Source organism: Nanorana parkeri, unplaced genomic scaffold (genome assembly GCF_000935625.1).
Source record: "Nanorana parkeri isolate BGI_ZX_2015 unplaced genomic scaffold, ASM93562v1 scaffold526, whole genome shotgun sequence".
In the NCBI taxonomy this organism is placed as follows: Eukaryota; Metazoa; Chordata; class Amphibia; order Anura; family Dicroglossidae; genus Nanorana; species Nanorana parkeri.
Genome location: NW_017306794.1, coordinates 91210 through 114593, shown reverse-complemented (window position 1 = coordinate 114593; position 23384 = coordinate 91210). Strand labels below are relative to the sequence as shown.

Here is a 23384-nt window from a genome sequence, read left to right as displayed (position 1 = left end):
CCCCTACCAGTGTTATAGCTTCTCCAAACCGCTGTCAATTTAGCTGGGCAGTATGGTCTGCATGTAAAGGTGAACACATGTCAATAAAGCATGTGAGATGAAGTAAGGAATTCATATGCTAAATACTATAATTATATGTGTTACTTGCATACAGTTATTAAAATAAACTATGATTCAGTTAGTAAAACTAAGGGGTCTACTCACTAAGCTGCCGTAGACAGCCGAGTGAACAACCAACCCTAAGTGAAGCGAACGCTGTTCGGCTATTCACTTCTGGCTTGTATGGCTGATTTCAGCATGTTCGGGCGACCCGAAGTGCAGAAGGAGTTCGACTCAGCCGATCCAACATCTCGATCAGCTAAGCCGAACCTCCTCGCTGTTGTTCGGTCAATTCTCATAGATGCCGAACAGCAGTGAGTAAATAGCCGAATGCCGCTCAGCGGCATTCGGCTCGGCTGTTCTGCTCAGTCCCTCTGTGGGGCCGAGCAGAATAGCAAAATAGTTTAAAAAAAAGTAGAAAAAAACAATAGAAAACAATTGTGCAGAGCTAGCAGTGACAGCTAGCATCGCCCAACTGTTTTCCATTGGCTGTTCAGCTGCCGTCAAAAAAATAATAATAATAATATTTCACCATAGGAATGCATAGCTAGATTCCTGCAGCAGAGTGCAGATTGACAGCAGCAAATTGAAATAGCCAATAAGAATCTAGCTATGCATTCCTATGGTAATTGTTTTTTTTTTTATTATTGTGACGGCAACGGCTTGATGTCAGAATAAAAAAAAACAGGGAAAGGTTTACTCTGCTCGATCAAGCAGAGTAAACCTTTCTTGGAGAAAGTGTTTCTCTCCTGGGCGGCCGGGAGCCGCTATCTAATAGCGGGAGACTCCTGGAGCGCCCGGGAGAGTTGGGTTGTCTGGAGATCAGTGTCCCTGGTTACATGGTAAACAGGAAAGCTGATCTCTCTGCAAGTGGCCGGAGTAAGCCGTAAGATCATGGCTGGCTCTGCCCAGATGTCAGAAGCAGTCTGTTGGCCGGCCAATGGCCGGCTTTCACCTCGGCTAAGTCGAGCCGAGGCATATGCCTTCGGCTGGACTGAGCCGCTCAGCCCACTTCGGGAGCTGTACAGGCTATTGTGAATAGCCCGTACAGCAGCCCTTCGGTTCTACTGAACCGAAGGGGTCCTGGGGCCGAAGCTAGCCGAACGTTTAGCCGAAGCTACGGCTAGATCCTTCGGCAGCTTCGTGAATAAGTTAATATAACAATGATGAGGCTCTACCTTTCAGGAATAGATGTATGTGCTGTGATTCACTTGTATTCTCTTCCTGTTAGAGAAGAGATATCAGCTCATTGTCAGGCTGAAAAGCCCTCAGAGGCTGAATTGTTTCCTGCATAAGCTAGAAGCTGATAACTGACACTATGTCCAGACTGCCACAGGAGGGTAAATCTCCCATTTTATAAAGCCTTTAGCTTGCTTTCATTTTATGTCCATGTACTTTTATATTATCCTGACAGTGCGTTTGTGAGGGTAATTAAACAAACAAGGGCTTTTTCTAGCAAGTGATTGGGCAATGGACATTTAAATTACCTTATTTCGCTTTGCAAAGTGAACATTTATTTTTCTAAGTGAACAGTCTTTACTCCTTTAGGAAATCACTCCCAGTATGTCTAGCTAAAGCTTTTTACATGGGCATAAGCTAATTGTCTCCTACTGTGAGTACATTGTCATCAATGCATATTCCTTTTTTCAGCATAGTGATGTCGAATGCTATCCAGATAATATCGTATAGTCCCAATGATGCTTAATTGTAACCTTTGATGCACTGGCTGTGAATGCTGGGGCACCGCATAGATCTTTTTTGTTACCACTCGGTGATCTGTTTCTTATACAGATGACTACCAGTTACTTAAAGTACTAGAACGTAAACTATGGACCACCAAAGGCATTACTGTTCATTTAATGGGGGAAAGTCTTTTTGTCAGAAAATGCAAAAAAAGTGGTTCCTCTATGTTAAAATAGAGAATATATTTAACAGACTGAAGATTTTATGGGGATATAAAAACAATATATTTAGTATGACCATGAACTGAAATGTACGATGAATGGATTATGAATAACATTTTGGGGAGATTATATTTCCCAAAGGACCCCAAGATAGTGATAGGCCCCGTTATTAAAAACTTAAGCTCGTCTCTGGTAGAAAATTATAATGAAATTACAGTCCAGAAATCTTTCCTTTATAAGTCAATCTGTTCCTTTGGCATAGCTTCTTTGATTGTAAACACCAGTGTTATTTTACAGCATGACTATTTCAAGGTTTTGAACATAGCAGGGCACAAATCTAAGCCTTTGATCGCTGTTTGCCATAGCTGGCAATTAGCTCAGAAATTTTATTTATTTAAAGCTGAACAATTATCGCAATAAATGATCCAATTAGTGTCAGCATTTAAAGAAAATATCTATAAGCGGAATATCAGCTATTACTGGCATATTTCCCTCAGCATACCACCAGCTTGTTGTCTGTGATGCTTATCTAGATTGTAAAAATACATTACAAAGTTTTCAGATTCTTTATATTTGCTGACAAATAAAAAGAAGAGATGGAATTTCCTGTCATTTAAACAGGAATTGCACCAAACGCGCATGGCAAGAATTCAGTCTGTCTGGCTTGTTCTGGAACTCAAAAGCTCTTTGAAGAATTTATTTTTTCATTCTTAGAAATCCTCTTTAAATTTTCTTCTAATGCTCTTCCCAGCATAAGTAGTATGCATTCTCTGTTGCTTGCACATCACCCTGTGTGCAGTGATGATTCCTGGCCAACAGATTTGCAGTCACTAATATCTACATGTTTTAGATGAACTGATTTATATGGATTCCTTCCAGGAGTGGTTCCCAACCTTTTTCAAGTCATGACAAGAATAATATTTCACATTTTGTGATGCATATGGGGTTGATTTACTAAAGAGGTATAGAATGTCCTTTTGGTTTAGAGAAACTGTACTCACATTGGATACCCAATCATGTGTAGCAGAATTAAAAAAGATCAGGATTTTTCCTTACACATAACTGGATAATAGAACTGAACACAGCTTCACTGTTTTGCCAAAGGATATGGAAGTTGGGTGTTAAACCAAAACATAAAGCAAAATAGTGGGATGGGTAAGAAGGTACATGTGAGGCGAGGATGAACAGGGGCAATAATTGGGTACCTCTGAAACAGGACAAAACAGAAACATAATAAAGATCTAAGATTAGGGTTCCTTTGCACCTTGATCCAGACCTCTAGAATTAGCTGTAATGATTTAATGTTGAATGAATTCTGGCAATAAGGTAATGATATTCACAGCTATGGTTGACAAGTATGTGAGAACAGATGAATCCTGAAGGACCGGGCTCAGCATGAGCCACTCATACAAAGTGACTTATGTGTACGCTGTATGAAGTTATTGAAATGCTAAATCCTTGGGATTTAGTTATTAGTATCAAGTTTACTCTCAATTTCCTTACTTGTCATTCATTTTACTAGGAGTTCAGCCAATGAAACATGATAATTGGCATGCTCACTTTCTGAGCAAATGTTGATGTATTTGCTTTTGTGGCATAATGCTACAAAAAATTGGATGTATGAGCTACAAATCTACAATTACAATGCTAGGTAAGTTATACGTTACATACTGTATATATTACATGGCAAGTTTCAACTCACCCAAGGGAAGAACTAGCTCCTGGGCTTAAGGTCAGGTCCCTTATTTTTTTTTTATTGTCTTAACTCAAGTTAGGTTTAAGTCACTGTATGTACACCATTTAGCATAATACACACATCGTACAAAGCATTAACTATAAGTGACCAAATGAGCAGCAATGGAGTTTCACAAATTCTCATCACGTATCGAATATTGTGAATAAAGGATATGCAGTAAAAGAGTTAAGATTTATTTTCTGCACTGTAGATAACATGTAGATAACATAAATGTATCTTAGAGGCCTTCTTTCAAGTTTTTATTTGTTACATCACTATCAAATAAAGTTATCTAACACTCAACAGAAACAGCAACAACAGAAACGGCCTCAGGAAATCCAATAAGACATGGAAATGCTCCAACAATAGACTCTCAAGTTGGTTTTGTGCAGTTTTGCTGGAAGGTGCCATACAACAATTATTACTAATGTAACACAGGTTTTGAGAATATCACAGGTGAAACAATAGGCATGCAAAGACTGGGAATTATAATGATGAGATAACTGGACATAATGGTCCACAATACAATCTTTTAGATTGTAAGCCGTCACGGGCAGGGCCCTCCTTACCATCTTGTCTTGAATTGTATTGTGATTGTAATGTCTTCCTTATATTGTAAAGCGCTGTGCAAACTGTTGGCGCTATATAAATCCTGTATAATAATAATTATAATAATAATGGTATTTCCACTTGCCACTGGACATTCCAGTAGTGCTAGTTATTGTGTTGTAAAAAGACTTCCTAGGTAAAGTGACACTGTCATGAGGGAATTAAGGGGGCTGCCATTGCTGGCCTTCTGAAGAAAATGCTAGTTGCCTGGCTGTGTCTGACTTAAAGTAGAACTCCAAGAATGTAAAAGGTTAACCCTTGCAGTGGGGCTACCCTCACTTTTTCTGTAGGGGCTGGAATACGGAAGATATGCTTAACTGGTCCTTGGTCCTGCTGTGCTGAGTGCTCACCTCTCTTCCCCTCCACTCTGGCTGAGGTATGTCCCTTGACGTTCTCACGTATAATGCAGGTGAATGGCTCGGACTGCCAGAGCCCGGGGGAGAAGAGGCTGGATCAAGGAGCAGGTAAATATATCTTCCTATTTGAGCCCCTACACCAAAACACACAGTTAATCCTTGCAGTTGGGTGGAGGGGGGTAGCCTCACTGCAAGGGTACATTTTTTTACATTCCTAGAGCAAACATGCTATAAATGGTTGTCAGAAAGTGTCAGGCTTCCGTAGATCTTTACTGGTTCCAGGTCAGCAACCCAGAAAGAGGTGAAGCCAAAGCATCCGCATGACAGTTAGGGAACTAGCATTCCAAAAAGGAGAGTTCTTCAATGAGAGTTTTTTTACGATTTTTACCCGACACAGCCCAATGTTTTGAGAGTGCCAATGTTTTAGAAACACTTTAAGTCTTTGATATTCAAAGTAGAGACTGGTGACAACATATGACAATACTTTGTCACTGAATGAAAATGCTTATTAGGCAACAATGGATCAGCATCGCAACACAGTCCTTTGTCAAGCCCATGGTCAGTTCACTCTTCAGTTCTTAGATCAGAGCTGATATTACCAGGAATATCTAAATGTATGAGAATACCAGAAATACAGTGCCTTTGTGACATGGAAGGTGAGGTCCATTTAGGGGTATCAGTTATTTCTGTTTCAGATACCTATGCTTTGTCTAAACTTGAGATTCTGCTGCTTACCTATGTTTTGTTTCCAGAACAGAGATCGGAAGTGCTTCCCTTTGACTGTAGTGGTGCATTGCAAAAGCTCATGAAGATTGTAATGAGGTGATGAGATTGTAAATCCAATCTTTGGATCCCATTCCATTCCAGACTGAATGACATTAGATTTACTAAGATACTGAAAAAGAACAAACACTTTAAGATTAGAAATATCGCCATTCCTTAGATGCAGCATACATATACAGTATATTTATATATATATATATATAGAGAGAGAGAGAGAGAGAGAGACACAGTATATATATATACAAGAATAGCCTCCTGGCTTCCAGTTTAAACATTGGCACTGACCCACTGGTCCTCTTTGAAGTGCTGTCCCACACTTGTACTGTTGGCCCCTCAGGCTCACGGCTCTCCTAGCCTCACCAATTCTCTCCCAGCCTCTCTGGCTGTCTTAGTGTGCCTCCAGCACACTCACCACCTGACTCCTCTATGACTTCTGGGGGCGTTCTTCTGACACGCTTTGTTCCTCTTTCCCAGCAGGAGCCAATTCCCCTAACCAGCATCCTTTTCTTAATGGCTGTGCACACCTGTGCAATTATCGAGTGCTGGCCAGTGCTAAAACCTGGACCCAGGACTAGGGATCTCATCTTTCCACCAGAATCACCTTGAAACCTCCCAGTTCAAGGATCCCAAGCAGAATCCAGACAATCCCTTGCTTCCTGAAACGTCTTAGCCCATCTGGCTGAGAGTCCCAGGTGATCATCACATCCAATTCTACAGTGTAATTGCCACACAATACCACAATATATATATATAAAATTCAATTGCAGAATTCTGGAAGTTTTCTCACATACACATGGGGGGGGGGCTCCAGAATTAATGGCTGACGTGGAGAAAGCATACTTTTTGTTTACTCTGAATCTTAATAAGCTCTGTTCTGGGTCTTAATGCCCACAGACTTTGTAGAGCTGTGGGTGGGATGAAGCCCTAGGACCACACCTTACCAGGTAGCCGGACCTCATTATTAGTCTCAGCTGCCCAGCGGTCTTTATATATGTGAGCTGATTGATGTTCAGGGCTTTCTTTACCTATTGTAAGAACCCACTGCTTGGTGAAAAAGCTGAGTTCTGACAAAACATTAACATTGTACAAGTTAGGAACAAACCTGAGTTTAGTTAGTGGCTCAAATAGCAGATGTTTTATTTGTTTTATGCTATGGACTTTCTATACAAAGCCCTCTTGCTTTGAAATGTGTTTATTTGATGATTGGACTGTTCCTGGGTGTCCTTTTCTTGTGTATTGTTTACACCAATGTAGCCCCTATATAAATGTATCTATGTGCTACTGTAGAGATCTGTATTTCTGACTACAAACAGTTAATTGCCTCTGTGTGTGAAGAGAGGCGGAGACTTTTGGGGATTGTAGTCTAGAGCCGAAATGAATACATTGCTGAAAGGACCTTGAGAACTGCATCTCCCAGGATGCTGTGTTAGAGGAAGCAAGGGAATAATTTACCGTAACTGCTGAGCGCAGGCAGTCTGGGACCGGGACCTGAAGTGGGCAGACTTATGTGTGACAGTGTGAGTTAAGACTGCCGGTGACAGAGCTGCGTGGTCGCTGCTGACCAACCGGGACACACCGCCTCTGTACCACAGTACTTGAGAAACTGTTGTTCACTGCTGAAACGAAGAGACAGAGGTCGAGCGCCTGAACTAAGGCCTAGTGGCACGACAGCGGCGGGAATTTTACGGCCTAGATACCAGGCCGACCCCGACACTGGAGTGAATCAGCCAGCCCAGCCAAGTGAGAGGAGTCGACCGGAGCCAGCGGAGATCGTTGCCAGAGACCCTAGACGAGTTGTGATGCGTTGCCAGAGACCATAGACGAGCTGTGATGTGTTGCCAGAGACCTTAGATGAGCTGTGATGTGTTGCCAGAACCCTGGACGAGCTGTGATGCGCTGCAAGAGACCTTAGATGACCTCCCCTACTTCCCAAGTGTCGGTCTGAAGACAGAGGGACGACCATCTGCTACTGACTGACATCATCTTCTCTAAGATAAGCCTGGGAGCGGTGAGAGGCCTTTTGGGCCAGTGTTACAAAGTACTTTTACATATCTGCTACACAGTATGGGCCCCAACGTTGGCTAGCCTCGGACATTACTACTGACCAGTAGTTTAGAGGGGGTGTTATACTTCCAAGGGGAGATATTACTATTGATTTTTATCTAACCCAAGATTAACCCCTGAGAGAGTCTGGCATTACAGATTTCTGTGTAGGCAATAGATAGCTGTGGTTACTGAGTGTCAGAGTGCCTTAGCCTGTTATTGATTATACTGTATGTGAATGGTAAGCCACTAAGTGCATTATTTTATATTATGCAGTTATTAAATCCATTACAAACTCTTCAAAGGTGTGTTGGTGTACTGTGGATCCGACTTTGGGCAGTACATTGGAGCAGGGGGACAGAAAGACCCGGTACAACCAGCGGCTCCTACTGGGGTAGCGCTACATTAACATCAGCTGAACCTACTCCCCTTACAATATATACATAAATTTGATTAATGGCAATATAAATATATACGTATATTCAAAATTGCATTCGAAAAATCCCAGCTTGAATGGTTACTATGGATTACAGAAAAAGTTGAATATTTCTGCTAGATGTAATGTGTATGGTTTCTTTATACTGTACATATTTAAAAAAAAACAAACAAAAAACAACTAAGTCAATTTATTATGCACATGCCAACCAAATTAACCAACCAAGTGAAGAATTCTGCATGGTAAAATGTGTCATGTAGGACACTGGCCCCTAGTGGACAAATCCTTTAGAGCCATAATGTCTACATCGTTTATCTCCACAAATGGATCGACAAGTACTCTTTGGAGGCGATGCACTTGCTGTTATCAGTGAATTGCACTTACCCACAGCTGTTCATGTCATTATGGAACACTTTTAAAGAAATCAAGGTACAAGCTGGTGGCATTCAAACCTAAAGTTTAATTACCACAATGAATGGAGTTATCTTTTCTGCCAACACTCATGAAAATGGAATCTCTAAAGTCTCACTTCAGAAGAAAAGCCCACCCCCTCTACTACATTTAACATTGTGTAAGAGAAGTACATTAGAGTGTCTGATTTATTAAGTAGTTTATTAAGAGATCTACCAATGAAAAACACACCTTTATTCAAAAAACAAGCACATTAAAATCGTTACTGGGATTACTGCCTCTCTCTGTTGTGCTCTCTCTCTCCTCGCTCTCTCCCCTGTCTCTCTCTCTCCTCTTTCTGCTGTCTCTCTCTCTTGGCTGTCTCTTCTCTCTCTCTCCTCGCACACTCTCCCGTCTCTCTCTGCTGTCTCTCTTTTCTCTACTGGCTGTCTTTCCTTATCTGCACTGCAGCAGCTTACCAGGTTATATGCGCTGTCCTTCCACGGTGCTCGTGTGGCCGACTATGCAGATGGGGAGAGATGTCCCGCCACTTCCCGTCTGCAGTATCTGACACAATCAGCCGCACTAACACCATGGGAGGGGGCTCAGGTCAGTGAGCCGATCGCGATCTACCAGCGTTCGCTTTGCAATCGACTGGTAGATCGCGATTGACCTAATGGGCACTCATGCTCTAGCTAATAAAATTAGATACACTTAGCTGGAATAACACTGGCTCTACAAAACATTTATTAGGCATGACTTTCAGAGGGATTATAGTGCTGGTCAGCCTATATGGGTCCAGTGAATTGTGGAAAGGTGGAGGAGTTCACTGCCAGCTCACACTGAGCCTTGGTGTACCAAAAGTACTAGAATCATTCCCATTTAACTGCGGTATCACCAATGCAGCCCACAGGACATTCTACCCAAATCAAGATCAAAATTTAGTGTCAGATATACAACCCCACTTCCAAAAAAGTTGGGGCACTGTGAAAAATCTACATAAAAACAGAATGCAATAATTTGCAAATCTCATGAATCCATATTTTATTCACAAAATAGAAAACATATCAAAGGTTTAAACTGAGAAAATTTACCATTTTAAGAAAAAAATAGGGTCATTTTGAAATTGATGGCAGCAACACGTCTCAAAAAAGTTGGCACAGGGCCATGTTTACCACAGTGTAGCATCCCCTCTTCTTTTGTTGCTGGAGTTTTGAGAAAGGAATGTTGTCCCCCCGTTCTTGCCTGATATAGGATTCTAACTGCTCTGTCCTGGGTCGCCTTTGTCCTATCTTTCATTTCAAGATGCACCAAATATTTTCAATTGGAGGAAGGTCTGGACTGCAGCAGGCCAGTTAAGCACCCTGACTCTTCTACTACGAAGCCGTGTTGAAATATGCAAGGCTTTCCCTGAAAAAGACATTGTGTGAATGGGAGCATATGCTGCTCTAAAACCTGGATATATCTTACAGCATTGATGGTGCCTTTCTAGATGTGCAAGCTGCCCATTCCATACGCACTAATGCACCCCTATACCATCAGAGATACAGGCTTTTGAACTGAATGCTGATAACAAGCCAGAAGGTCCCTCTACTCTTTAGTCTGGGGGATGCTGCGCCCATGGTTGCCAAAAAGAATGTCAAATTTAAATTCGTCTGACCACAGAACAGTTTTCCACTTTGCAACAGACCATTTAAATGAGCTTTGGCCCAGAGAAGACAGTGATATTTGGAAGTATTCCTGAGCCCATGCAGTGATGTCCATTACAGAATCATGCCTGTTTTTAATGCAGTGCCGTCTGAGGGCACAAAGTTCACAGGCATCCAATATTGCATTTTGGCCTTGTCCCTTGTGCACAGAGATTTCTCCAGATTCGGTGAATCTTTTGATGATATATTTAAAGTCTTTGCAATTTTACATTAAGGGAAATTATTATGAAATTATTCGACAATTTTTAGACACAGCTTTTCACAGATTGGTGAACCTCTGCCTATCTTTACTTCTGGGGTTGATTTACTAACCTTATAAACACACCACGAACATGTGATCTTGGTTTGGGTAACAGTTCCTGTGTCCTGCAGTGGTGACACCGCTGTAAAATGGGAATTGGGGTTGTATAAGGCAAGGTGGCCGCAGACTAATATTGTAAATGGAAAGGCACACTGATAAGGGGACAAGTATTGCTACAGATGAAAAAATGATATTACTTTGACTTCCATAGCTTACTGCCTCAGGCAGGACCCATATTGCCATTCTAAAACAATGGGCTTAATTTACTCTTTTTTTTTTTAAATCCATTACATCTGATTTTATGTGAAGTCAAATGTTCATCATGTTTACCCAGCCATTGTATGGAAATACATACCAGGAACTGTGGATCAGCCATGGGAAAAAATAACAGAATTACCCTGGAGCCTTGATTGCAGTTTATATTAACGGCATAAAATACAATATGTGCTGCTGAAATGCTCTATAATGGCCAAAACCTGGTCTTGTTTTGTCTGAACTTCAATAACCGAGATACGTTTTTAATTTTTGTTTTACAAAAAAATGAAAGATTTTGGAGTGACATATTGCAGTTCCACTCCCATTCCATACTTTACTTACAGTAATTGGTTCCATATTTCCCCCCTCCTATCCATCTGATTCAACATACACTTGTGCGTACTGTTGAATAAGGGCAGGTGTTTATCATGCTTCCAAAGCAAACATAGAGTTCATCCCACAGGAGCTGTCAATCATCACAAGTCTTCATGACAGTATTTGTAGTTTATCTCATACATCATTGTGCAGTATGTACAGAACTAAACTGCATCCAGACACAATATACAGTACTTGGTCTGTTCAGGAAAGTCTGGCTGTAATGTTTTCAATTTAAACCCAATTCTGTTCAGTGTTTGCCAGGACACCATAATGTGTCTATAATGTGTTTACAACGTGTCTTTGTTTTCCTTGCCTCTTTTTCACCACTAAGCATCAACAATGTTTTGTTTTCCTGACATTAATTCCTCTTAAGGTACAGACACCCTTTTAGGTAAAGGTGACAAATTATTTTGTAGAACAGTTTTAAACTGAGATAGTGTCATTGAGATCAAGTACCTTACAAAGAAATCCAGGAATTTTAAAAACTTTCTTTGCAGGGGGCATTCCCCTGCATTGCAAGAGTCAAGTGCTCATTTTGTCGAAAGCCGTTTTACTCACCAGATTCTTGGTTGTCACTCACCTCTCTCCCTCTATGCTAAAGGTGAGAAGAGGCAGCAGGGACCGGTCTAGCAGTCTGGAGGGACCAAGGATCTGGTGAGCATATCTGCTTTATTTGGCTCCCCTAGGCAAAAAAGTACTCAGCCCTTGCAATATAGGGATAACCCCAATGCAAGGGTAAGCTTTTAAACTTCCTGGAGTTCCTCTTTAATGGACCACCATGTACTGAATACTTAGGGATCCAGTCACACTTCTGCGCTAACCCACTGTAAGCCATGCATTTTACCATGTGTTGTGGTTCCTTTCACCTGCACTGCAGAGCACCACAACACATGGCATGCACCATGTAGTGTGCTGCATCAGAAAAATGGTGCATGTCCACATTTAGATGCAATGTGATGTATCCACAGCCCATTAAAATAGAACAGTACAAAAGGGGTCCCCAGCACACTTTCAAGCTAGCTCAGGGCTGTCTTTAAGGCAGGGCAAAAAGGGCAGGTGCCCCGGGCCCAGTCATTGCTGTGGGGCCCAAAGCAGCTGCCCCTTGACCACTTGAAGTGTCAGACTGCAAACCCAGCTCTGACAGTAACTCAGGAGGTGTGGGGGAGAAGGAGCAGAGCTCGCCTGCAAAGTGTTAATAAGCGGTGACAGTGTAGCCAATGGATGGGTCACTGCCACAGGAACAATGTCCTCAGCTCTTCAGACGTCTTGGGCTGTGGTGTTCCTGAGAGACAGTGACAGTCCCTGCATGGACTGAGGGAAGCTTTGCTGCTGCAGACAGAGGGTGACAGTCCAGCATGGAGCTGCGTTCCATGTCCCCCTGTCATCACTTTCTTCCAGCTCTGTCACATAGGGGTCTATTCACGAAGCTGCCGAGGGCAGCCGAGTGAATGACCGACCTGAAGTGAAGTGTCAGCCAGATTGGAATAGAATCCTATTTTATATTTGTTAAATGTTCCTAACACAACATAACCATTTTAACAAACATTGCTGTTCACCTTTTTACTTGCTGGATATTCTTATATTTCCTAATTGAATGTAATGTCAGGAATGGGGCTGGAAGTAATGGTCACTATAATTAAACCTGTACTGGCTCATGATCAGCTGTACAGGACTGTCTGTACTAACAAAGGGTTAATGATCTTGGGGAGGGCCAAGAAAATGTTTGCTCAGGGTCCAATTAATATTAAAGACGGCCCTGAGCTAGCCCAAAGAAAAACCAGATCAGACATTACCTTTACAAGGCAGGTAAAGACTCCCAGTGTGTCTGTACCATATCCACAAGAGCAAATATGTCAGCTGCTCTGATCTGTTAGGAAAAAAAGGTAAAGGTTCACATGAGCAGGGCAATATACAAATCAATACACTTTTTGTCATTTTTTGTATATTACTCTGCCCATATGTACTAGATCTGAGTAGCTGCCATATTTGCTTCATTAAAAATGAATGGCAGTTTTAGCAGGTTATGTCTTGATGCGGGACCTGTGACAGACATGGCTACAAAATTTGGGGGAATAGCTAGCCACAAGAACAGCATTTGCTGTGTATGGCTTCAAACATCACGGGCTATTCAATTAGGAGATTTAAAGTTTCATTCTGCTTTTGCAGTCAAAATCGAGAAAACCCCCGCTGTATGTTTATGTGTTCCTATTCACACAGCATACCACTTTTTTTTTTAATACTTCTTTCTTTTCAGATATCTGTCCTCATAGAAATATTAGGGACAGACTGACACCCCCCTCATTAACATACAGTAGAGGGAATGCATAAAAGCTTGAGACAGAATCTCAGGGCAGGCAACCAATCATCATTTTCCAATTTTAACTGCACAAACTGAATACAGAATCTGATTAGTTGCCATAGGCAACTGCTCTGTCTACTCCAGTTTTTATGAATTTCCCCTACATTCTTCAGGCCTTTAACCCTTTGTTAGGACAAACAGCCCTGCTCATCTAGTTTAACAGAGATAATGAAATCACAGTGCAGACAACCCCCTAGACAGTGAGAACTAAGCAGGATATTTCAGTCCTGAAGTTAGCAGAAAAAAGCATCTAAAAAGGTAAGTTTTTTTTAAATTCACGCTATGTGATTGGGAAACTGTAACAAATATAAAGTACAGTAGGTGTTATCCCAAAACTCTGCAAGCAAGCAAGTAAAATAATTGATTTTGTGGTATGTTTATCTGCATGTTTTTAAGTTGGTCCACCCTTAGCCCACCTTACACTTTTAGCTGGCCATATTGAGACAAAATAACACCCATTTCACACCTTTAAAGATCTAAAAATAAAGACTATCCTGCCACTACAAGCTTAACGTGGCTATGTAGCTAGACGTTTTATGTACTTCTGCTACTATTAGTGCTTTGTCAGTAAAAGAATGGAAACACTGGCATTAGAGAATGGATCATCAATAGCCGCTTCTTCCAGTAGACTTTTTTTTTTTGCAATGGGGCCCAAAAATATTTAAACTTCATACGTCTTTCCTCATGTAAAATATTCAATTTAAATCTTTAATAATGAAAACAGAAATATTTCCAGAAGTAGATATATAAATCTGACACTTAAGGTCAGTTGGCAGCCGCCAATGTAGTGGGAATTTGTTTTCCAATATTCACATGTTAGTACAGTGTTAATGAAATGGCAACCACGGCAGCATAATAGTTACTGCCTTGCATTACACTGTGCTGCCAATAGTTCTTACATGCTAAAGGGTTCCATGAATACACTTAGCAAATTCTTGAATATATTTTGCTGCGTTAAGAGGATTTCCTGAGGATCAGTTTTATTATTAAAGGAATTTACTGAATGTATTATTTCCCTGAATGTTTAGTTTAGATTTAGCAAAGGAGAGTTAGTGAAGCAATAAAACCGTAATGATAATTTCCACTTGGGTTAACGTATTATAGAGTGCAGAGACTTCTCCCCCCAAGAACATTATATATAATGCATCTCCTTGGAACAATTCTGTTATTGTCAATATTTAACCTTTAGATTTTTCCTACAAAACAATATCACTAGTTTGCTGAAGTAAATATGTTTACTTCAATTTAGCCATGTTGGCTAAATTGCAGCACTCCACCAATGCCAGGAGTGAATTCCTTGCACACCCACTACCATGGCTAACAAGATCAGCGACAATGCAGATTGGATATTGAGAGCTTGTGCTGGTGACGGCGGGTGAGGCCTAGCCTGACATTAGCGTGCATGCTGCGCAGTGAAGTGAGTCGAGAGGGAGCAGAAGAAAAGCCAAAAATGAGCATTGTATGTTTTATGAAAAATTCACCGGTGGCTATGTAACCTTTACAAGGTGGGAAACACTTGCAGCACTGGGTTTATTTCCGCTTTAAGGAAAGAAGATAATGTAGTCATTTCATGTGAAGATAAAATACTGATTTATAAAATAACAGATAAAAATAAAATAACAGATTCATGAGCAATATCACGTGTAAACATTCCAATTGTACCAATATTCATATCAATACATTGAGCATGTATTGAGAAGGAAAACAAACACAGTTTAAACACACCTTAATTTGCCTTTAGATGTCAAAGCTAATCCTTCCTACTCAGGGGTCTATTGACAAAGCTGCCGAGGGCAGCCGAGTGAATGACCGATCAGAAGTGAAGTGAGCCGAACACCGTTCGGCTATTCACTTCAGGCTGGTACGGCTGATTTCAGTCGTATATCGGCTGAAATCAGCCGTACATCGGCTTGCTTCGCGTGGCTTCGGATCAGCCGAACATGCTCAGCATGTTCGGCTGACCCGATGGAAATAGACAATAGCTTACAACATTTCTGAATACTCTGGGGTTGATTTACTAACCTTATAAACACACCACGAACATGTATACACCTCTGTATTGTGTTCCCTCCCAGCATTATCTATGGGTAGAATCTAAACACCTTTGTAGTGTGTACACACCCAGCAGGTGTGTTGTGCAAAGCCGTGCATGAATTTGAAAGGTGATGTTGTGTAAATTAGCTCTATGTTGTGTTGCTTGCGTTGATGAATGCAGGAATGTAAATGCATGAGCTAACAATTTTTGTCTAAACTGTGAAGCAGCATTATATATGCATCATGTGCAGGATTTTTCCATATATGGCATTAGTGGAAATATGCTTTTAGAGACTTTTTGGTTGATAAATACGTTTTGCTGTGTAAAAATCACACGCACCTAGTGCGTGCGTGTGTTTAGGTTAGTAAATCACCCCCATATGTCTGTTTTCAAATTTACCTAATCCAACTGACTATTAAAAATTAACACAACTTAGGTGATTTAACATAAAGTCTTGTATTTTAATCTGATTTTATAACTGGCCCAATGTTGCATGAGGCATCTAAGCAGAAGCTCAACAGAAGGTCATACCCCATTCAGTCAGTGAACTTTCCTTCTTATAGGGTCCAGTAAAGCATAATTTGCGAAAATTAAAAGGAGTTGGAAGCATAGTAGGTAAGACAGCTATAAGCTACAGCTAGCTATAAGACATCTACAGCTATAGACACTGGCACGTATATGCTCTTTGCTCTAATTTTCTGAGATCTAAAACATTTCTTTGTGAGTCCCTTTTCCTTCTTGCAGGTAGCGTTTGTCTGCTTAATTTTGGCAGCGGATGTTCTATATTTATCCATCGCAGCGTACTCCCCTTCCCAGGTTTCCTTTATACACAGGAAGCCGACTGAATGTCTCCAAAAGGCTCTATCATTTCCTTTCAAGAATTAGAATTCGTGGACTAGCCATTCTGAATTATTTGTAATGACCGTAAAATCTAAGTGGCAGCTGAAACTCTGCACATAGTGAGCATAATTACCAACTAACTTTACTCACAGGAAAAAAAACTCACTATGAATCGCACAGCGTACACATACAGTACACAGTTAATATGAGTCACAGGTTTCTATTAGATAACTACAGGCTTGATTTCAATGCCTGGGTATTATTTAAGGTAGAATTATTCCACTTCTAAATTGCACTGACAGAAATGAAAATTGGAAAACCACTGTGAAGTTCATAGATTTTACATGGTTTCTTGATACATTTTTCTAGGAGGTGGATATTCAGTTTCTCATAATTTCAAGATTGGTGTTTTCGTCCAATAAGGCGTCTGCCATTCATTTTCCTACATGTTCCGTATGTGAGGTTAGTGAGTACATTGTCAAATTTTTTTCCATACTTGTCATAAGATAGCAGCAATCTCAGGTTGTGCATTATCTTGCTGAAAATTGCCATTTTCTGTCCCATTCATCAGATATACTGTATATCAGTGTTTACAATTTTATCAACATACTGCCATTCATAGATAGCATATGCCTCAAACCCCATGCCTGACCCAAAGCAAAACCTTCAGGAGTCAATGTATGGAGTTCTAAAATCAGCTACAGGACAGCACCAGAGGTGTCTTCCACACATCCACACACCTATCCCACTATGCTCCACAGGTCTAAAAACAAGCAATGGGCACTGATATTAATTATGTATGCCCTGGTATCTATACAGAAATTAGAGAGTGTCATGAGGTTGTGCCAACAGGTTCCACCACATCTGGTTCCTCTGGCCAGCTTTACTTTTTTTCTGGGCAATTTTTCAGTGCAGATAAAAAGAAGCCTCTGGCTTTTGCCACAGAACTACAATTTAGATCAAAGGGACAATCTACTACTATTTATGTGGTATGACTACATCCAAGCATTATACAGGGAATTGAAACATGATTCAAACAGTACATATAAGAATTTTTTAACACCAGAGCACAAAATTGGTAATTACTCAGTGTAAAATTCTTCCCAGGACAGCCCGCCAATTTCAACAGAGTTTGCATAGCAGTCTCAGAGAAACATGCACAAACTGTAATTAAACAATTTGAAATAGAAACACGACTTCAAGAGAATGTCACTTCGAGAAGAATTATGGGTTATAAGTCCTGTCAAAACAGAGTCAATGGAGAGGAAGCTAAAGTGCAACATGCATATCCTTAGAGCTGCCTCCTGCATAATGGATCAGCAATCCCCCTGAGTGAAATACTTCTGTTATAAAAGCATCTGCTTAAACATTTGGGCAATATTAATAATCCCATTTACGTTTAAGTGGGTAAAAACACAATACCTTAGGCCCCTTCAAAATGCATGTCTTACATCAAATGGATAAATCATTGGAACAGACAGAATCATTACAAGATAATATTACACATCTGGGGAAGGGTTATATGTCATTAATTACGATAATACATTTTGAAAACATCTACTCTATAACTTTGCAACAGGTTTAAATTGTATCTAAAGCCAAAACTTTTTTTTATAAAGAATGATTAGATCTCCTGTCAGGTTTTACTGCAGTAGGAAGTTCTATTGCAGAGATTCCTTCACTTTCTGTCTTGTAAAAAAGTTGTCCCCAGGAAAGGAAGTGAGGGTTAATCTCTCTTTAATCTCTCTAACAGTCATTTGATTGTAACAGAGAAGTAAGGTTCTTGATTCTGAAGACCCGCGATTACAAAATCTTATTTAGTTTTTATTCAGCAGATCACGTGACTTTAAAAATATAATTACCGGTAGTATGTATGAGACGCATGGAAAAGCTTCAGGTACCACCCCTAATTAATTTTACAAAAGAGTACAATATTCACACCATTACTGATTTTTCATTTAATTGTCTTTTTTGACTTTTTTGTGGTATATATATTTTTGATACCAATACCTTTTAAATAGAACATTGGGGGCACTGGCTTTTAAATAGGATAAGCTTTATTAATAATGTAAAAGAACAGACATTATTATAAATGTCTAATAAGGTGTTTTTAACAAGTTTGGCCCTTTCTACATTTTAATTGTTTTAACAAGGTGGTCTCATTTTGTAAAATTAATTGGGGTGGTCCCTGAAGCTTTTTTTCCTTGCATCTCATATATACCAATAGCTTTTTATTGTCTGTTTCTCTGCTGCAAATTTTCCCTCACTTTCTGTTTGGTATAAGGTTGTCCCCAGAACAGAAGGGGAAATCTCTCTAAAAGAGCCCCATATAACAGTAAAACCTGACATGAAGTACTACATTTCCCAATTCTATCCTAAACCCCCCAGAAATGTTTTGCTTATAAATACACGTCAAAGTTGTTGGTTAGTGTTTTTGTATATATTTTCTTGTATGTATTATGTTTAAGACTAAAAGCAACATGCTAAAAATATTTTTTCCCTTTCCTCTTTCCTTACTGTGGAAATGCATCCTGTTTTACATGTTTACTAGGCTAACTTTAACTGCTCCAAAAAGCAAATGTTTTACAAAGCTGAATAGCTGAAGCTCAATTTACACATACAGCTGAATAAGTCAGACAACTGACTCATCCCATATACCTTCCTGCTCTGTACAACGATGTATGGGGTTTCAATTAAAGATGGACTGTCCCAACGGGTGTAGTTACGGTTGTCCTTCCCCTTTAAGGAACTCAGAATGTTCTGCAAAATCAGAGCCATTGTTGCACCCTGTATTAAATCATAATTCAAAAAATAAAGATTTGAATAACATTTTAAAAGCCTGTAAACTTGGCCCCTTCCCATACTATATTGCCATTTTTCAAAAGTGGAGGTGATTATACGAGTATGAGCACTCATTCAATGGACACTAATACTTTATGTTGTATTTGAGTATCTGATTAAAGGAGAACTAGGAGGTGAGAGATTTTGACTCAACCTCATAGTTGGAGCCGACGTGTGACAATGAAACTGTCACACGTCAGCTAAATAGATTGGGAAGTGAGCGAACACATACCGTCGCTCGCTCACTTCTCGATCATGTCCCTGTAGAGAGCTGTGATTGTCACAGGCATCTAAGTTATAGTTCCTTCACTGGCATTCTTGACAACAGTATACTGAGCACTGGGTCACGGGAGGACAATAGTTTATGTCCTCCCGTGACTCTGAGGAGAACTATGGGGGAAAACACTTACCCCATAGTTCTCCTTTAACAGGATATAACACCCCATATGGCCAAAAGAATGTGGACATCCTGCCAAATTATTGTTTTTATGTGTTGCCAAGGATACTGTTAATCCAACAGCTACAGCATACAGGCAAGTTAGACAATTGCACACTTCCAACCTAGAGGCAACACTTTGAAGAAGACCCTTTCTGTTACTGCATGACTGTGCAGCAGTGGGGCAGCAGAGAGAGTAAATCCGGCCTTGCATGGAGGTATTTTTGAAAAAATACCTTTTCTTTTCAGTACAAAGCTATGTGATCGCAATCACTGTGTGGACATGGTAATACCATTACTTTCTTGATAAAGTTTCTTCTATTAAGCAGTAATCAGCTGTAAATATGTTGCATGCACTGTGTACATATGTTAGGTCATTATTCCCAGGTGAAACTGTGTGTAATAGAAGGAAATGTAGTTCTGTTTCCTGAAACTGAATATATGTATAGATGGGAACTTAACTTAAAGTATATGGCTTATTGTAGGAGGGCAACAATGTACCGTGTGGCTTGTAAAATATCCTAAGGAACCACCCTGTTGTTGCTTGTGAAATAAATACTGTATTGAACAGGCTTTCAAGATTTCCTTCCTGGGACGTAAACGTTCCCAGAACAAGCACTGTAAGACATGTTTTACTTACATACTGTAAGGTGACTTTGAATTCTGGTGCACTAACGCGGCAAGGGACAACCAGTTCATTTGCTTTAACGTCCATAATTGCAGTTCCTGGGATATCTGTATTCATCTCCACAAATGGATGTGTATGATCTAAACAGGGTATGTGAAATCACTAGTTAGAAAGCTTTTTACAGATAGCAATGTCAATAAAGAACATCTAAAGATTGTTTTCTATTTTGGGTAGAGCTGGGATCATTTAAGTTTTTTCTGTCTGTGAAGATTTCCCTTGACTTCCTATCTTTGAGGCATAACATGAAGTTAAAGGAAATATCTCGAACTTAAAGAGGAAATCTCCACTTAGTTGTCATCAGCTCAGGCATTCCCATTGGAAGATTTCCATTCAACCTCAGTTCTGGTGACAACCATAAAATATTGGATTTTGCATCACTTTCTGTGAATCTTTCCAGCAGGGAAACAGCCAGCAATACAAACACTACAGCACTCTATTCAAAACTGAAACAGTTTTGGCTTCAAATACATTTTAGCTACCCAGGATATAGCTACAAAGTGTTACTGTATTACTGATAGTTGTAGAACTATATGCAATAGTAATATACTGTAAAATAGTAATACAAAAAAAATATATATTTTCATTGCATTCGTTGCTGAACAACATATACTTTACTATAAGATTTTTGTACACCTGGAGGTCCGAAACATTCTATAAAGCAACTGCGTCATGAAAAAATGTTAAGCTAGATATCATGAACTATATTGTTGATGAGTTAACCTATAGCAGTCAATGTTATATAAATCACACGTGCCTTCTATTGTGCAGAGTTCTTGGAAGGAAACCATGACAGGAAATAAACAGAACTCAAGAGCTCATCACTATGTTGATGTTACCCCCTCTGCTGTTTTCTTAGCCCTGGTCCCTGTTCTGAGTCTATCAGCGTAACCATTGTGTAAGAACAAGGTCTGCACAACGCAGATATGGGGGCCTGGCTTTACATGGTCTTTGAAGCTGTACATGCAATCGAGCAAACTAACGTAGCCAGCCCATTTGCAAATCTGCTTTCTCTGATCTCTGATTGTCATGGGGCAGCTTGGATTTTTCACTAGTATCATTTTGGTCTAATAGAAAAATGACCCTTTTATATAATATTATTTATTGCTAAAAGAATAGAAAAGGGGAATAGAAGGGGATTTACTTAGTATAAGCATAGAGCAGCAATGGAGCAGAATAAAGTTACATAATTATACAAAGATATCTAATTTTTTCAGCTATAATGTTTAATCTCTGCTGCCGACATTTTTAAACTATTCTTTTTGCACCCTTCAGCTCTGTTTCTGGTGTTTTGAATACAGATCCTAATGGGAATACTGGTAGTGGCTTTAATCAAGGCTTTAACTGGCTTTTGAAAGTTTCAGACAATACCAAACCGTGCACAAGCCCAGCGAAGCCTGGAAAAAGCATGTTAAAGCTAAGGCCAGCAGGCCCACTAACATCCTTACTAAACAATGAACTGAAGGGTTTAATAAAAAGCTGATTAAAACTTGCTAAATGCTTTGCAAATTATTTATGAGGAACATGCTCTTTTATGTTTTTCTGCTGGGATTAAACAATGACACACATTTTAGGGCTTGTTCACACCAAATGCAGACCAGATCTGCATGAGTCTCTGCACACGCAGTACAGTGGGTTGTGCCGCGTTTTGGCCGCGTTTTTTTTAGTTTAAAATTGGCTTTCAGTGCGTTCCAGGGTGTTTGCATGTGTTTTTGATGCATTTGCATGCATTCCGGAGCGTTCCAGAGCAGGTAAAATAGGCTTGCTGCAGTTTTTTACATGCGCTGGAACTGAACACTGCGGTGTGAACTGGAGCCCAAAATTCCATTGGAATACGTTGGACGCAGTTTTGGTCCGGTCTGTAACTGCTCTGCTCCTGGAACGTGCTTGGTGTGAACAAGGCCTTAGGCCTTAAGAAAGTACCTGTGCCATTTTTGTTTTCATAAATGTATCAATCTATAAATATATCTAGGGAGATTGTACAAAGTGGCCAATGTGTATGTTCACCTTATGGCTACCCACATATACAATACAAGGCTCACTAGGCTTGTGACCCTTCTGGTCCTATTGGGGTCACTGGATGCTTAAAGAAGCACTGCAACAATGTTAAAATCCCAATCCGCTTCAGTGAAGAAACAGTCATACGTATATCCATGTTCAGGCTGAAATGTGGCTGCACAGTTTTTAACCCCTATAATTCAGTCACTTGAATGTAATACCTATTTTATTACCCTACAAAATAATGCTGTCAGTACAGAGCATAATTACATTTAACAGCTATTGAATGCAAATACATTTGCCTGTGTTTTATTTCAAACTGCACCAATGGCTCTCTATAACTTGGCTGTCACAAAGCCAATGGTGCAGTTTGAACTCATACACAGTTCTAAGCTGCAGCCCCAGTAAAACTGGTTCTAGGCTTTGTCTTCTAATCAAAGATCTTGAACTTAAAGTACAGATATTTATAGAGTTGAAAGCCCCATGTGTCAGCCTTGTGGTTAGCAGCTTTGCAGTGCTAAAGACTGGGAGACTTCCTGTTATCCTATACTAGCAAGAGATCACAGATCAAATAGAGATAAGTACCTGTTGACAGATCCTGTCCCATCTGATTTCACAATAAGATCGCTGAAACAGAAGTTACTTCAGGAAATCTTAATCAGGGAACTGAAGGGATGTTTCTCCCTTAGCACTCTGATCAGTGAAGGGAGAAATCCTGTAGCACTTTTCACCATTGTTGACAACATTGTGTAATGACTTCCAGAGCTGTCAACACTGTTTGCCTGTGCAGACCAACCTGAAACAATTTAGGGAATAGTTCAAAAAATCATAAAAATTCTGAGAATTATGTCCAAAATGTCAACTTTCTTGGTGCATAAAGCTGACCTGGTATTCCTACAGTTGGTAGACTTCATAATGACTGGCAATGAAAAGTTTGTATCAGAGATGAATACGTTTCAATACCTATTTAATAATGAGAAAATAAAATGTTCTATTACCTTTCACATACAAATAAATTCTAGCTTGAAGTCGCAGACTATTTTTGATTTGGTGTTTATAAAGGCAAGTGATGTAACCTGTGTCTTTTACTTCGGCTTTGGTGAGTTTTAAGTAGCTACATGTGAGATGGGTTTCACTTTGCCTCTTACAACGATGCTCCTCTACGTCCATCCTACTGTGGTTTAAATATGGC

General features: G+C 40.0%; 1 protein-coding gene across 1 annotated transcript in view; it reads right to left on the bottom strand.

Annotated features, from left to right (window-relative positions):
- LOC108791089 (vascular endothelial growth factor receptor kdr-like) overlaps nucleotides 1–22349 on the bottom strand; it is a 115506-nt gene extending 93157 nt beyond the window's left edge. Inside the window, exons 1-5 of the mRNA XM_018561472.1 lie at nucleotides 22340–22349; nucleotides 20150–20277; nucleotides 18891–19019; nucleotides 12830–12865; nucleotides 5439–5598 (exon numbers count right to left, since the gene is read on the bottom strand). Of these exons, the coding sequence (XP_018416974.1) occupies nucleotides 5439–5598; nucleotides 12830–12865; nucleotides 18891–19019; nucleotides 20150–20277; nucleotides 22340–22349 (463 nt within the window). The remainder of the gene's footprint in view (nucleotides 1–5438; nucleotides 5599–12829; nucleotides 12866–18890; nucleotides 19020–20149; nucleotides 20278–22339) is intronic.
- Nucleotides 22350–23384: the final 1035 nt, after the last annotated feature.